The sequence below is a fragment of the Mizuhopecten yessoensis genome, unplaced genomic scaffold (genome assembly GCF_002113885.1).
Source record: "Mizuhopecten yessoensis strain PY_sf001 unplaced genomic scaffold, ASM211388v2 scaffold716209, whole genome shotgun sequence".
NCBI lineage: Eukaryota > Metazoa > Mollusca > Bivalvia > Pectinida > Pectinidae > Mizuhopecten > Mizuhopecten yessoensis.
Window position 1 is genome coordinate 286,755 of NW_018480002.1, and position 14,334 is coordinate 301,088.

The 14,334-nt window shown below is 36.9% G+C and overlaps 1 protein-coding gene across 1 annotated transcript; it reads left to right on the forward strand.

The window, feature by feature from the left end:
- The first annotated feature begins 140 nt into the window (after positions 1–140).
- LOC110442108 (negative elongation factor A-like) lies at positions 141–13,410 on the forward strand. The gene is made up of 11 exons (XM_021485549.1): positions 141–363; positions 1,182–1,353; positions 2,261–2,422; positions 3,221–3,310; positions 5,148–5,302; positions 5,511–5,574; positions 7,477–7,604; positions 8,091–8,205; positions 9,049–9,344; positions 10,718–10,817; positions 11,832–13,410. Exons 1-11 carry the CDS (start codon positions 163–165, stop codon positions 12,005–12,007), a joined length of 1,659 nt encoding a protein of 552 aa, XP_021341224.1. The 5' UTR covers positions 141–162; the 3' UTR covers positions 12,008–13,410.
- Positions 13,411–14,334: the final 924 nt, after the last annotated feature.

Sequence of the window (14,334 nt, forward strand, 5' to 3'; positions counted from 1 at the left end):
GGTTCAACATTTGAGTCACCTCGCGATTTTCTCATTTATCGCGTGTAGCGCTGCGATTGGATTATTCAGGTTATGCATTTCGGTTGCTATTGGACTTTTCCATTATAAACTACACATTTCTGTCGGCAGCCAATCAAACCGGCTGAAACACCTTTTTCCAATATGGCTACCGGAGACACTGCACTATGGCTGCACAACAAGTTAGGATCCACGGACGATTTGTGGTCTGGGAAGACAATATGCGCTCAACTGTCGCAGCAAAAACTCCAGAGCATCCACCAATGCTTCCATGCACTCCAACCTCACGTCAAAGTCAAACTGATGCTGTCATTTCTTCATATTCATCGCCGAAATGTAGAACAGGTACACACGACACGAACTCTTGTTTACTGGTCGAATGTTGAAAAGCATAAAAAAGTTAACCGCCCGCCAATGTTCTTCAAAATTCACTGCTATGTATCATCTGATGTGTTTGTGGAAGAAATTTGAGCCATACTGTAGCTAAGACATTCTTTAAGCTGAAACTTTCCCTACGGTCTTTGATTTATGTTGATACTGATACAGAGTTTAAAAATTAAACAGATGTAAAATGAAATCTACAATATACTGGACAAATAATAAATGTACAATACTCTGATTAAATATGAGCCTAGGAATGTCAGAGAACAAACAACACAACAATGAAAAACAATGATATGTACCTCACAATTATCCTTGTTCAATACATGACTGACAGCTATCATCTATCAAAATGTCCCAAGTCTGGTGTACATGTTTGGCCAAAGAAATTTGAATACTGGAGTTTTCGAAACATTGGGTACTGATCTGTTTTTTGGGTACCTTTATGATATACCGAAATTGTGGAAAACACTCCAAATATCAAATTGAAGTGTTTTTCCGGTCTATTTGAGTTTAAAATTAAGTTCCATTCCCAATAATATTTAGTAGACAGTCAAATTGTTCCATACAAGTTTGACATTTAATGATATTTATTAGGGGCCGAATCATGGGAGTCCAAAATGATTGACTGATAATTAAGGCTGAATGCATATTGGAGCAAGTTAAACACTGACCATTTTATGAGATTTTCCATACTAAATAAATGGAAAGATGGCCTGTGAGTCACTTGCAACTTGTTCAATATTGATTAAATTTGATAAATTTCAAACATCACATTTCAGTGGAGGATGGACATGGAGGAAATTTTGCTCATGGCTATACATGACAGTGACCAATGGGTATCCATGGTCGGGGAGATTCTCCGACCTTTCCCATCCACAGGGTCACTCAATCTTGACCTCATTGATAACAACGCAACCTTTACAGAGATACTGGCTGATCTCAATAAAGTTGGTATGTTCCTGCTTTGCCATGCATTGAGAATGTACATGCAAGAAGACTATTCGCCGATAAAGAGTCGTTTTTTTTGTTAAAATCTTATCAAATAAACATTTTACACTTTTTATACACCCTTCAAAAGATATGGGACATATTATGTTATCATGTTAGCTGTCGTGAGGGTGATGCGGCCCGCACATTGTCCACTCGGTATCTCGAGTAATTTTCAACAGATTAACTTCAAACTTCATAGGAAGGTTAATTACCATGAGAACTTAGGCAAGTTTGATAACCACTATTAATATCTGACTTTACTTTACTTATAGTTATACGCTTTTAATTGCTGAGATGGTGTCCGCTCAATTTCTCAAGTTATTTTCAATGGATCAACTTCAAAGTTTCATAGGAAGGATAATTACCAGGAGAGCTATAGGATTTTTTCGATAGCTCTACCATCATATTACTATAATTTACAGAGTTATGCCCCCTGAATCAGTGGAGTGAGTGTAATCACAATATTACCTGACCATAATTAAGAGACTTATTTCCCTTGGTTTCATTAATGCAATACTACATGCATTCCATGCTGTTTTATTGCGAACACTCATTGATCAAGTTTGTTGAATTATTTCTCATTTAACAACAATTACTCACAAATGTGTTTTTAGATTTGCATATATCTACCAATTGCAAGCACTATGAATATGTGCATTTAATTAGTGTAATGACAATTTATCAAGAGCTGTGAATCACACATTGTGCCATTTGTATTGATCAGAATTAAACCTTTCGACATCATGTTGCACACCTCAAAAATAATTAAGGATAGGGTTACAGGACCCATACAAATTTTGAAAAAATCTTCAAAAACCACTGATTTATGAATGATGGGTAGTTTTCTTACATGATGGTCTTCTTACAGTGAAGAAAGCAGCAAGTGTGCGAATGTTGCCGATGGAGTGCCAGTTTTTAAACAAGACTGCCTTCACTGCTGTGGCAGGTACTCAGCCAGCACCAGTAAAACACTTCGCCTTGAAGAGGAAACCCAAGTCTGCAATTCTTAGGGCTGAACTTCTACAGAAATGTGAGTTTATTATGGTAGTTAAATATCAAATATCAATTTTTAATGATTTTATAAGATATTTATAATTACTATTGGTAAGCTGTCACTAACAGAGGCATTATTATGAATATTTTATCATACTCCAAACAACAATATGTATATATTATATAAGCAGAAAAATGATCCTTACAGACCAAGAAATATTATATTATATAAGCAGAAAAAGTATCCTTACGGACCAAGAAATATTATATAAGCAGAAGAATTATCCTTATCTGAGGCTGAAGAATCTCCTAGAAGAGATGAAAGTACTAAAGACTCGTTGTTGAGAATTTTTCTTTTTATAATACATGTATATATATATATATTTCGGGTTTCCTGCCTACCCTAAAATCTCTGCTCTGAATGCTTTGGAGAATTTTGTTTAGAGCTTTTATTACAATGCCTCTAAGGGAACAAATGTTGTTTTCGTGGTGGAGGAAAACCAACATGGGAAAACCACCATACCACCAGATGGTCATATAGTAGAAATGACTGCACAGTAGCGATCATTGCTACCGAGGCACCCAATGTCAGTATATAGTTGAAACATATATAGGCAACTTTTCTTCATACTGTACCAACCCTACCCAGTTTTCAACTTTTATTTTCTCTGCACACACAATATGCTGAGTATGATGATAGAGTTATAGAAACAAAGAACATGTTTACTAAGTCAATTCGGAGCATCTCGTTGCATGGCTCTTTTCCTGGTGATTCTTTTCAAAGGTTTGATGCCATTGAAAATGTTCACCTTAACTCATCTTTGAAATTTTCCAGCATCAGAAGTAGCATCTAACAAGAAGAATAATATCCCTAACAGCATACCAGTGAAGATGCGCAGCTTTGCCAAGAAGATGGATGATGGCAGTGAGTATGAATTTCATCTTGTGTATCTTGGGGTATTTTTCAGGGTTTAAGGATTCTGATAGAAGACTTACGATATCTGGGATGAAAAAACAACAACTTCATAACAATACTAAAAGAAGGAACTAGTGAACACACTTTGAACAATATTTACTCGGGCTACAAAGGTCATCTAATTAAGGATCCCTGTCCCATTTCACTGCCGTATTTTCCTATACAGTAATCTCCTCTTAACCTTCGTTTGGATAAAACTGTGGTACATTTAGGCGCATACACTTCTGTTGTCCAGGTAGCTCAATCGGTTTCAGCGATAGTATAACAATCTAAGGCTACATTTGCGTATCCTGGTTGAAACACTATGTGTGGCTCAGAAATTTTCCACGATAAACAAACGCAGTTTGACCGTTCTATAAACAGAGCTAAAAATGCACCGTTTCGGAGAATAAAAATCAATGTGTCAAGAATAGTATGCCCTTCTCTCACGCGTCCACTGAATTACATAACGTATCTTAAAAACTACATGTGGCGTGACATTGCTTTAGAAAGAATGGCAATAGTCAGCATTTTAGTTTCGGCCAGGTACGTCTGGACCCCTCAATCTACACGTACCGAATATTCCTGACATGTTCAACTGTTTTAACCGGATACGCGAATGTACCCAAAGTCCAGGGTTTGAATCCAGGTCTTGCCCCGCAGAATATTTTACACTTTGAACATGTTTGTTGTTTATATTTTGTGTATTATGTCTCCATTATGTTTGCATTAAAGTCCTACAAAGTATACTTTTCTTTTCAAAAATGATTTATCAAAGCTATAGTTATGCCGGAAAAATAAGTTTTTGATGCATAGCTTCAATTTTTGCAGTGGTACAGGTATTCTTAAAGCTAACAGTGCAAGTTAAAAAGCTTTCAATTGAGATTAAAAAAAAAAAAAAAAAAAAAAAATCTGGTTTTGAGATCTTCTTCATCTCTTCCTACTATCATTTCTAAGGAAGTGCCGACATTTTAGTTTGTCCTTGCTTGGTATAACTAGTATGGGTCTCGCTGGGTATAAAAAGCGCATTACCCGTCAAACCCGTTATCATTTTTTCACTATGTGCGCAATATAATATATAACACTTCATCGATTTTTTACCGTCATTATGTATCAGATCTATTGAATAAAATTGAAATGGAACACATCAAAGATAGCATTTATCTAAGAAAAGTGGACATAGTAGTAAAATACGACCAATTAAAATATCTAATGCACAATCCCTGCCGCCCTGCCCCAAGCTTTATTCTAATGCACATCTGTGTCTATTTGAATCGTCCATAATGAACAGTGAGAAACAATAATTGAAGATGTCGACTTCCATGCCCCCCATCTTGTACTCTCTTCCTTGCTCTGGCCTGCTGCCCTCGCTGAACAGGCCATGCACCTGCTACAGTGCATATTTTCCCCTATTTCAAAAAAAGGTACTAACTTTCTATTCCTGTATTAATCAGTGTTTGTGAAAATAGAAATTAGATATATACATTCATTTTGTATATTACTCTTTGCTATCTAGTAAATTGGGAAGCAACTCCTAGTAAGAAAAATGCCAAACAAATTGGAACTCTTCTTTGTTGGAGATACTGGAAAGAGTGCTGGATCTCTCTACCTTAATTGTTGACACGTTTAGCCTCTTGCCTCACTGGGAAGCTATATAAATTAATACCTAGACATACATGATAGATCTAGAGGATATATAGTAAACAGTTAGTTTCATTGACAATTCAAATAGGGGCTTACACGAAGGTACTGGCATCAACATTTGTTAGAATATTGGCGTAAATGGACATTTTTGTGTATTCTCTAGCTCCATTAAAGGGCATGCCTGGGCGTTCGGCTAGCACTCCAGGATTTAGATCTCCTTCAGCAGGTATCAACCGACTCAATTCATCTCCTATGGGAGGTGCGACACCACTGTCTGCACATCGGCCAAGTTCCGTACGTAAAGAAGGCGGAATCAAGGTATGTTTTCATCTTTTTTTTGCAAAGCCAGGGTGATCAGAATTGTGTTATTAAAAAGGATTATCAATTAATGATAACAAAAAAGTTCAGTAGGACCAAATGGTGACAAAACGATGATAAGAATTCATTCAATTATTTTTTCAAGGCTGTGAACAATCCGTTTGGGTGTAAGAATATATGACGTGACACTATTGTTGTTACTTTTCAGCTCCTAGACTTGGAAGCTCTGCCTGTTGGAGCAAAGGAGGCAAAAAGACGTAAAAAGATTGCAGGTTTGTAATTTTTGTAAAAAATGTTCGAACATAAAATTAAAAAGTGAATTTTTGGCTCCAACAAGTCTCCTGGAAACTACCAAATCAAACTATATATAAATATAGCTTACATTTAGTAACACAGGTACATTGTTTTTTCTGGTTTTCTGACATGTTAATTTGAAGTCATCATCAGGTACTCATAAAATGTTGCTGAAAACTAAACTACATGGTGGAAATCCTGATAGGCATCTCTATTGTTGTACCATCAGAGGAAATCAGGAAAATTCTCCAATATAATTTTAAAGTACTATTTGAACCATTTTCTGACTGTTCCACGACCCATTGTGGGCGTGAGGTTAGCCTTCTTTTTTCCAGGGCCATTGAAAATGATTTTTTTATAGTTTATAATAAGACATAGCTTAGCCTCATATCCAACCTCACTTCAACCATCTGAAAACATGTTAATTAAAACTGATACAGTGACTGGAAAGTCAGGACAGCAGTCTTTCAGTCTTCAATGAAATATTGTCCCGACAAGTATCTGTGTTAAAAACCGTTAAAACCTCTCTGAATAGGAAGCATTGCTGAGCTGGATTTTATGGCGATATACCTTTCAGTTTAATACTATTTTCAAAATAGGTTTTATGTGTTTCTTAGAGCAGAATATTTATTATGATGCATGTTACATAGATAATAATACATGCCTTTTTCCATATCACATCCAGTATCAACCCGAGACTGCGATATCAGCCCGAGGGCTGATAATGGTCGAGGGTTGATACTGGATGTGATATGGAAAAAAGCATGTTTTATTCTGTTTATTACATACTTACTAATAAAAACTATAGTAGCAGAATACAGTAGAAATGGCCCGACTCTGATAAACAAGGCACATGTCGAGGAAATGTAAACACAGCGGATTTACCCTACACAACACATGTATACATGTATATATATTTGTAAACTGCATTACATTTACAATACATATAAAGCACTGAGAAGTGTATAAACCTCTTTTTTCTATGTATGTCACTTGTGTGAAAACCATGGTTACCACATCAAAAATTACCAAAAAATGCCAAAAAATGCTATTTTTAACCCAAAATTTGACCCCCGCAAGTAGTAATTTTTTTCCTAAGCTCTGTCTGAAATTAAAGATTACCTACCTGGTTGCAGAATTATCTGGGTCGCAGTAAAATTGTAAAACTTGATTTTTTGCAATTTTGCGTCGTGTGCTGTTGTCAAAATTTTACCTCCTGTAAAGCTAGCTTTTCATGTGTACGCACCCTTTCGTATTATGGCCAAAATTTTATTCTCGAACCAAAGAAATCTTCTTTCTTTTTTACAAATGTGAAGCTCACATAGCCCACTTCATCATGCTTATACCAATTTTAGTACAGTTTTATTTTTATAATTTTTTTACATATCATTATACAGGGGTTAGCCATTTAACAAAAATATCACCCATGGCCACAACCCTCTACTGTACTCTGCTACCTATTATCTTATGATCTTTTTTTCTTTTGAAATATTGAAAAACGAAAAAAAATCCAAAATGGGTGTGATACAGGTTTTGGGGTGTGATATGGCGGGGGCTGATACAGGTTTTGGGGGGTGATACGGCGAGGGCTGATATGGGTTAGAGCAATTGTGTCATATCGCATATACAAAAAAAACGTATTTATTAGTAAGTTTGTAATAAATTAGATTACCCTAGGCTAGTAGTACCACCGTTTGCAAGTGCATAAAAGTTTCCAGCCTATGCGTAGAACACTGAAAAACCCAAAACACCATATTAGTATCTCTCCCCCATCCTCATTCAGGACACATGCCCCTTTAACAAAGATAGAAGGAAAACACACGGCGGTGTAGTCTGAAATATTGATTGAACACGTCTGACCTTGAGTTGTTTGCCAACAGATATAGAGGAGATGGAGAACAAGAAGAAAGAAAAGGAGTCTGGGGCAGCCTCCGCAGCCACAACCACAACTACAGCAGCCCCGTACACCCCGGACTACGCCGCAGGACTTGTGTCTGGTCCCACAACAGTAAGGCCTTCCAAATGTCAACACTGCAATCAGTGTTTTCTCTGGGAACTTTTTGGAGCCGACAATGGGCCCCATTCCGAATAGGAACTATTTCATATCTATGACTAATTCCCAAAATTTGCAGTTTACTTCTTAAAATTTCCTTTCCAGTTGGTATACTTTATTTTAAAATGAGAGACAAAAAGGCCCCCATCCCAAATTAACGGGGGGAGGACCCTGGCAGTACACTTGCCACTGTTAAGTAGCACACCCTTTACTACAAGGCATAGCTAGGATAATAAATATTAGAATCCTTTATATTTGAAATTGTGAAAAAGATTCTACTGTATTTCAACTAAATCAAAATCTATCTAAGAAAAAAATAAATTCTTTTGAAACTGTATTTCAGCTATTGATTAAGTGGAGTGCAAATAACTTTAAGTTTCTTAATTTCCCTACATCAATACATGTACCGGTATATTTGAATTGTTTCTTTTGTTTTCTCAGAAAATTGCAGTTGTGTCTGTAGGAAGTACAAACAGTGTCACTACAACCCCAACAGCATCATATGTACCGGCAACAACATCTAAGATTCTCAACCCCTCAGTCACACCCTTCCCAGGTAAGTGTCTCTGACCACAACATCAAAGATTCTCAACCCCTCAGTCACACCCTTCCCAGGTAAGTGTCTCTGACCACAACATCAAAGATTCTCAACCCCTCAGTCACACCCTTCCCAGGTAAGTGTCTCTGACCACAACATCAAAGATTCTCAACCCCTCAGTCACACCCTTCCCAGGTAAGTGTCTCTGACCACAACATCAAAGATTCTCAACCCCTCAGTCACACCCTTCCCAGGTAAGTGTCTCTGACCACAACATCAAAGATTCTCAACCCCTCAGTCACACCCTTCCCAGGTAAGTGTCTCTGACCACAACATCAAAGATTCTCAACCCCTCAGTCACACCCTTCCCAGGTAAGTGTCTCTGACCACAACATCAAAGATTCTCAACCCCTCAGTCACACCCTTCCCAGGTAAGTGTCTCTGACCACAACATCAAAGATTCTCAACCCCTCAGTCACACCCTTCCCAGGTAAGTGTCTCTTATTTTTTACCCGAGTCAGTAAGATTCACCGGATTAATGACACTGTTAATAATTACCTCTTTAAAAATTGAATTTTTAGTGCAAACTTGTCAGACTTTTAGCTCACCTAACCCTTCTTGCTCCGTGTTGTTTTTTGCCATTAGCTAAGTACAACGACCAACTTGATGGCTGGTATCAGAATGAGTATAGAAATGTTCTGAAGTTTAGCTTAGTTAGTCCCGTAAAAACCAAGTTATTCCCATATTGGCACAGTTGGTCGCTATTTGCCCAATTTGTCCCATCTTGGCTCTGGAATGATATTGGTGAGGCAATTTTCAAGATTTCATTAATATTATTTATATTGTAATTACCTGTTACAGCCGCCTCTTTATCCACTACCACACAACTGGCTCGGGAGAACCTCCAGCAACAGCTACAGCAGCTCAATAAATCCACACGGCCAGGAGGGGGCACCACGGACACTCCCTCTTACAACTCCTTGGAGCCAGCCCCTGTCTCAGACCCAACCACCCCCACAACCGCCTCCACTTTTACCACTGTTCTCACCCCTACGCTGGTACAACCGTTACCGTCCACCACCACCACACCCATACAGCCATCACCAGTCATGCCCACACCTCAGCCAGGACAGCCGAAGAAGGGGCTATCACTAACGGTAAGGAGCGGAGCTGTTATTTTAGACACTTGTAGCCCTTTCTTTATTTTAAAAGTCCCAAATACTTGATTTGTATGCTATATGATTTGAAAACTAAAACTCCACATTGATGGCCTAGTGTATATTCTTATAAACAATAAAGAATTTTAAACTGTGCGAACTTCTCCTTGAAGTACCCGTCTTACCCGATGACTGTAAAGCAGATTTGAATTTTAAATAAATCTACTCAATATTCTACTTCTAAGAAACTACAAGAACTACTTTAGCCTTTTTGTGATAAAACCTATGACTGTAACCAGTTTGACTCAATCACCCTGCATACTTTAGAGTATCCAGACAAAGGGCAGAGGACCCGATTATTCCACCATTGGAGAAACCAAGGCGTTGGCTCTACCCTAAACCTTACTGAATATTCTGATACAAGTTGCATAACACCTTCCAAATACCCAAACCAGTGATAGGACTAGCCTTTTCAAATTAATTGGGGTCCCAAATTCCCAATCAAGTATTTAATTTAGTTATTACTCGCAGAAATATAGCACAATTCTGTAAAATAAGTATTGGGGGTCTCTTGCATTTCAATTTGGTAACCATGGTTACAATTTTAGGATCCCCGTACCACTACCAAGCAACTGTCACTAATTCCTGGAGACTGTTTTTTCTGGCATGGTTATATAACGCTTTGATAAAGCATTTCTGAAAAGAAAAGTTTACCATGCGAAACCTTTATGAGAAATGACAAAGATGAAATCAATAAAGTGTAATCAACAGCAGTGTTCCGAGTGTAAAAATAAAGAGGGGCTAGACTGAGGATTCGAACCCTGGACTTTGGATTGTTATGCTATCTCTCTAACTGACTTAGCTAGCTAGCTGGTCAACAGAAGTATATACTGGCCAAACTGTTTTGCAGAAATTAAGGGGAGGTTATTGCATGTAGGAAAAACCACAGTGCAGTGAGACAGGTTTACAAATTTACAAGTACAGTCAAACCTCTCTAACTAACTTAACTAACTTGTCAATGGAAGTGTCTTTTAGCCAAAATGTGCTACGGTCATATCCAAGCAGAAGTTAAGGGAAGGTAACTGTATAAAGGGAAAACCACAGTGCAGTGGGACAGGGATCCTTAGTGCTCAATTTATATAGAGCCAACGTCAGGTGTAGGTTTGTTGGTTAATCAGGGGGTGCTTTGGTTTGAGTATGAATACCAAAACGTATGCAGGGCGATTACAGAACATATACATTATATACAATGTTGATGTTGTTTAAAAACCTGTTAGTTAAACACATGTGATAACAAATTGTCTTGTAGTAAAATTCTAAGCACTTTAATTGGTGATAAAATGCTTGATTCTTATTTTAAATATTTTTTTCAGAGAGAACAAATGTTGGAAGCGCAAGAAATGTTTAGAACATCAAACAAGGTTACGAGACCAGAAAAAGCCTTAATCCTTGGCTTCATGGCAGGATCAAGAGGTGTGTATCTTCTATGTTTATTATGTTGTCTTTGGAAATGTTTGCTTGTATGCAGTTTACACCACATGAAGAGAGAGTTATGCCTCCTTAGTCATATAGCTAGGAGATTTCTTGTATTGTACTTTGTAAAATATTTATCTAACAATCTTTGTTGTGGAATCTAAAATGACAGCACAGAGTTGCATTTAAAAGCAAATAAAAAAATATTTGGAACGGTTCAAAACCATCTTGTGGTTCATAATATTCTGCTACAATACATTTTACATTGTAGTGACCCTACCAGGCAGATAATGGGAAGTCTATTCCCTGCTACAGTGTAGTGACATTTCTGAAGTGTAAGACAGTGGTTGTTCAGGCTGATGACAGAATTCTTTTTTCTTCTGTACTACATAATAGTGACCATCCTCAATACTCCAGGGGTTATGCTCACTTTTGCTCTCTACACCCCTGGAATATGTCATAGCAAAATTGAAGGCACGCCACTGGTCTAAAAAACAAACTGACCAATCGCTAAGCTGATATATATATATACCGTTCCAGATTACAGAGGAGTGACACCTGACTTCAAAGCCAGTCAGTTTTACTGTTAGGCAACCATTAGACTCTTCTGATGTGCATCAAAGCTTGTCTTCTTGTTTGATCCACAAGGTGGCTCACACTGAGCCTTCGATTTTGGTATGACACATTCCAGGAGTGCAGAGAGCGAAAGTGAGCGTAACCCCTGAATATCGAGGACGAGTAGTGACATTTTGACGTCTAAGACACTGGTCTTTCAGGTTGACAAAAGGCATTTTATTTTCTTCAACATGATAGCTAATGTGCATAGGGCTTGTACCAATATGTAGAGACCTTCAGATTTGCATGTAAATCACTGATCTTCAAGAGAGTTTGTGATGAGCACATGCACAACCAACGGTCACGGAACTAAAATTTAAATTTAAAATGAATATATGATTTTGTAATGTCTAGAAAAGCAAGTTTGTAATGGATTTTTCTCTCTATTTATTTCTACAGAGAATCCATGTCCCCAGCAAGGCAGTGTGTTAAGTATACGTCTTAGTGAGAACAAAGAAATGGTTTCACAAATTGACACTACACAGAAAACAATGATTGCAGACACGTTTTTCCAAATGAACTATCAGACCGGCGAATGGAAACGCATCAAAAAATATAGAGAGTGTGTTGAATGAAATTCTCGAAAGTGTCCGTACAATGTCGTCGTTGCTTATAAACAGTATTTGGTGTTGACTATAAGTGTCGGGGATAGTATTAATATTTGTTGTCATCACTTATAGACAGCATTTGGTGCAATTATGTATCAACTTTAATTTGATGAATTCTTACGTTAATTTAAAAATGATCAGTACAAAGCCTGTTGTATTCCTGATCACTTGAACGTTCTTTGTAACTTTCTATGTTCTGTGTATTTATTAAGATTTTTTTTTCTTTCTTTTTTCTGTAGTTTTTGTACGACATTATAATTTATTGATAACTAACCGTAGAATTAGGGCAATTTATGTTTTAAAAATGCACATTTATCAAAGGTTTTCTGAAGATGAAAACAAATCGAAGGTTTTTGTTTTTGTTGAGATTTTTATCTGTTATGCTTTTATATTCTTGAGCTGAGAAAGTTTTAAACTTGTTAAATGAATTATTGAAACTGAGATTCTACTTGACTTCATGGCTACCTGGGCATGTCCATCTAGATACAATATAAGTGTACAATATGGCAGAATATTTCCGTGGGGACGATATTTTCGCAATTTCGCTGGTCAATATTGTGATTGTGAAAATATGATCCGCAGAATAGTATGACAAGCGTTATGTCATGATGATGCAGAGATAATAATCTTCATAACCGTGATGTTGTCATGAAATAGCGAGAATGTGGTTGTGACAATATACATAGAGTAATTATGTTTGAAAATTGGTTATGTCACACATCTAATAGATTGTTGATGATATATTTAACAAAATATACTTACTTGTTGCTGCTCAATCTGCTTATTTATTCAACTATTTGACACATATTATGTCGAGTATCCCATATCTGTGCTAAGACACAGCGGAAATTTAGTTCCTTTACATGTCTAGATCGTGAAATCATAATCAGTGTAAATCTATTTTTTTTATTTTTTTGTCAAAATTGTGAAAATTAAAACCTGTGTAAATAACTCAATATATATGGTATTAAAGACTCACCTCTTTCATTTACACATGTGCCATTTGGTCAGTGATGTCATAAAATGTTGAAAAGTACTTTCCTTTTGTTGTGAAATTGCATTACAACCTAGATTTTCCCGCCGACCCTCGAAATTTTATCACCTACTTGTATCTCAGATTAATTCATTAGCCCAGGTTTTTTGGCCAAAGTTATTAGGAGGTATAATGTAGTACAGCGGAGTATGATTCAGCAAATTCACATAATGATAGTGTTTTAATCAGAAAGCTTCTTGCTTGATGAGCATGTCATATTGAAACTTGGAAATCAGAAAGGATGAACAGGTTGTTAAAATAACGGGGGGGGAAAAACCCAAAATATTGATTCTGTATAACGAAAAATTTGCCGCAGCTCAATTTTTCGCCTTTTTTACCCTTACTTGGCGAGGGCAAATTAATCATTAAAGCGAACATTGATAAACAACATAATACAAAGTTATCAAATGTTAAGGGCGAAATTCCTACTGGGTGAATATGGATATTACGAAGGGTGAAAGTTTGAGTTGGCGAAACTGTCCTGGTATACCGTATATGTTTGTTGAGCGCCCATTTTGATATACCATATGATATTTGTTATGTGAATATAAACCATAGCAATCAGTTTTGCTATATGTCTGATTGCTATTGTTGATCTGAAATAAATGTTAGAAATTATCTCAAGATTTAGGTGATGTAATTATACATCAGTATATTGTGATTTCTTGACTGTTTCAGTATGATATTGATACATGACGCTCTGGACCGATACATTTCCAGACCAGTGATTTTTCTTTAACCTCTGCTTTATGGTCACTTAAGCGTTTGTATTCAATGAATATATTATACCGATCAAGCTTTCAAAGACACTGATCAGCATTGTTTGTCCCTTGGTTCTTTGTTGACAATTTTATCATCCACCTTAACAACCATATACAGTCGAACCTGTATTAAGAGACCACCTTTGGGAAGTCCAAAAGGCAGTCTCTTAATGCAGGTGGTTTTTTAATACAGGTTAATTTCACATTGGAATCCCTACAGTGGGGAACATTAAGAATGATCTCTAATAGAGCTGTCATGATACACTTTACCCACGATTAGATATGTATCTTGATATTTGTACCACGATTCAATTATTTCGATTTGATACACCTTTATTTTAAAATATAAACAAAATGAGATATATAAGCCGTCGATACACGGAAACCCGCAGTGTTTCCACACTTTTGATTTGAAGCTTGCCGGAGCATCACAAATTTTCATTTCCTTGCGGCGGTCCGCCATTTTGTCATGAATGCTTTGTGAAAATTGCATCCTTGCA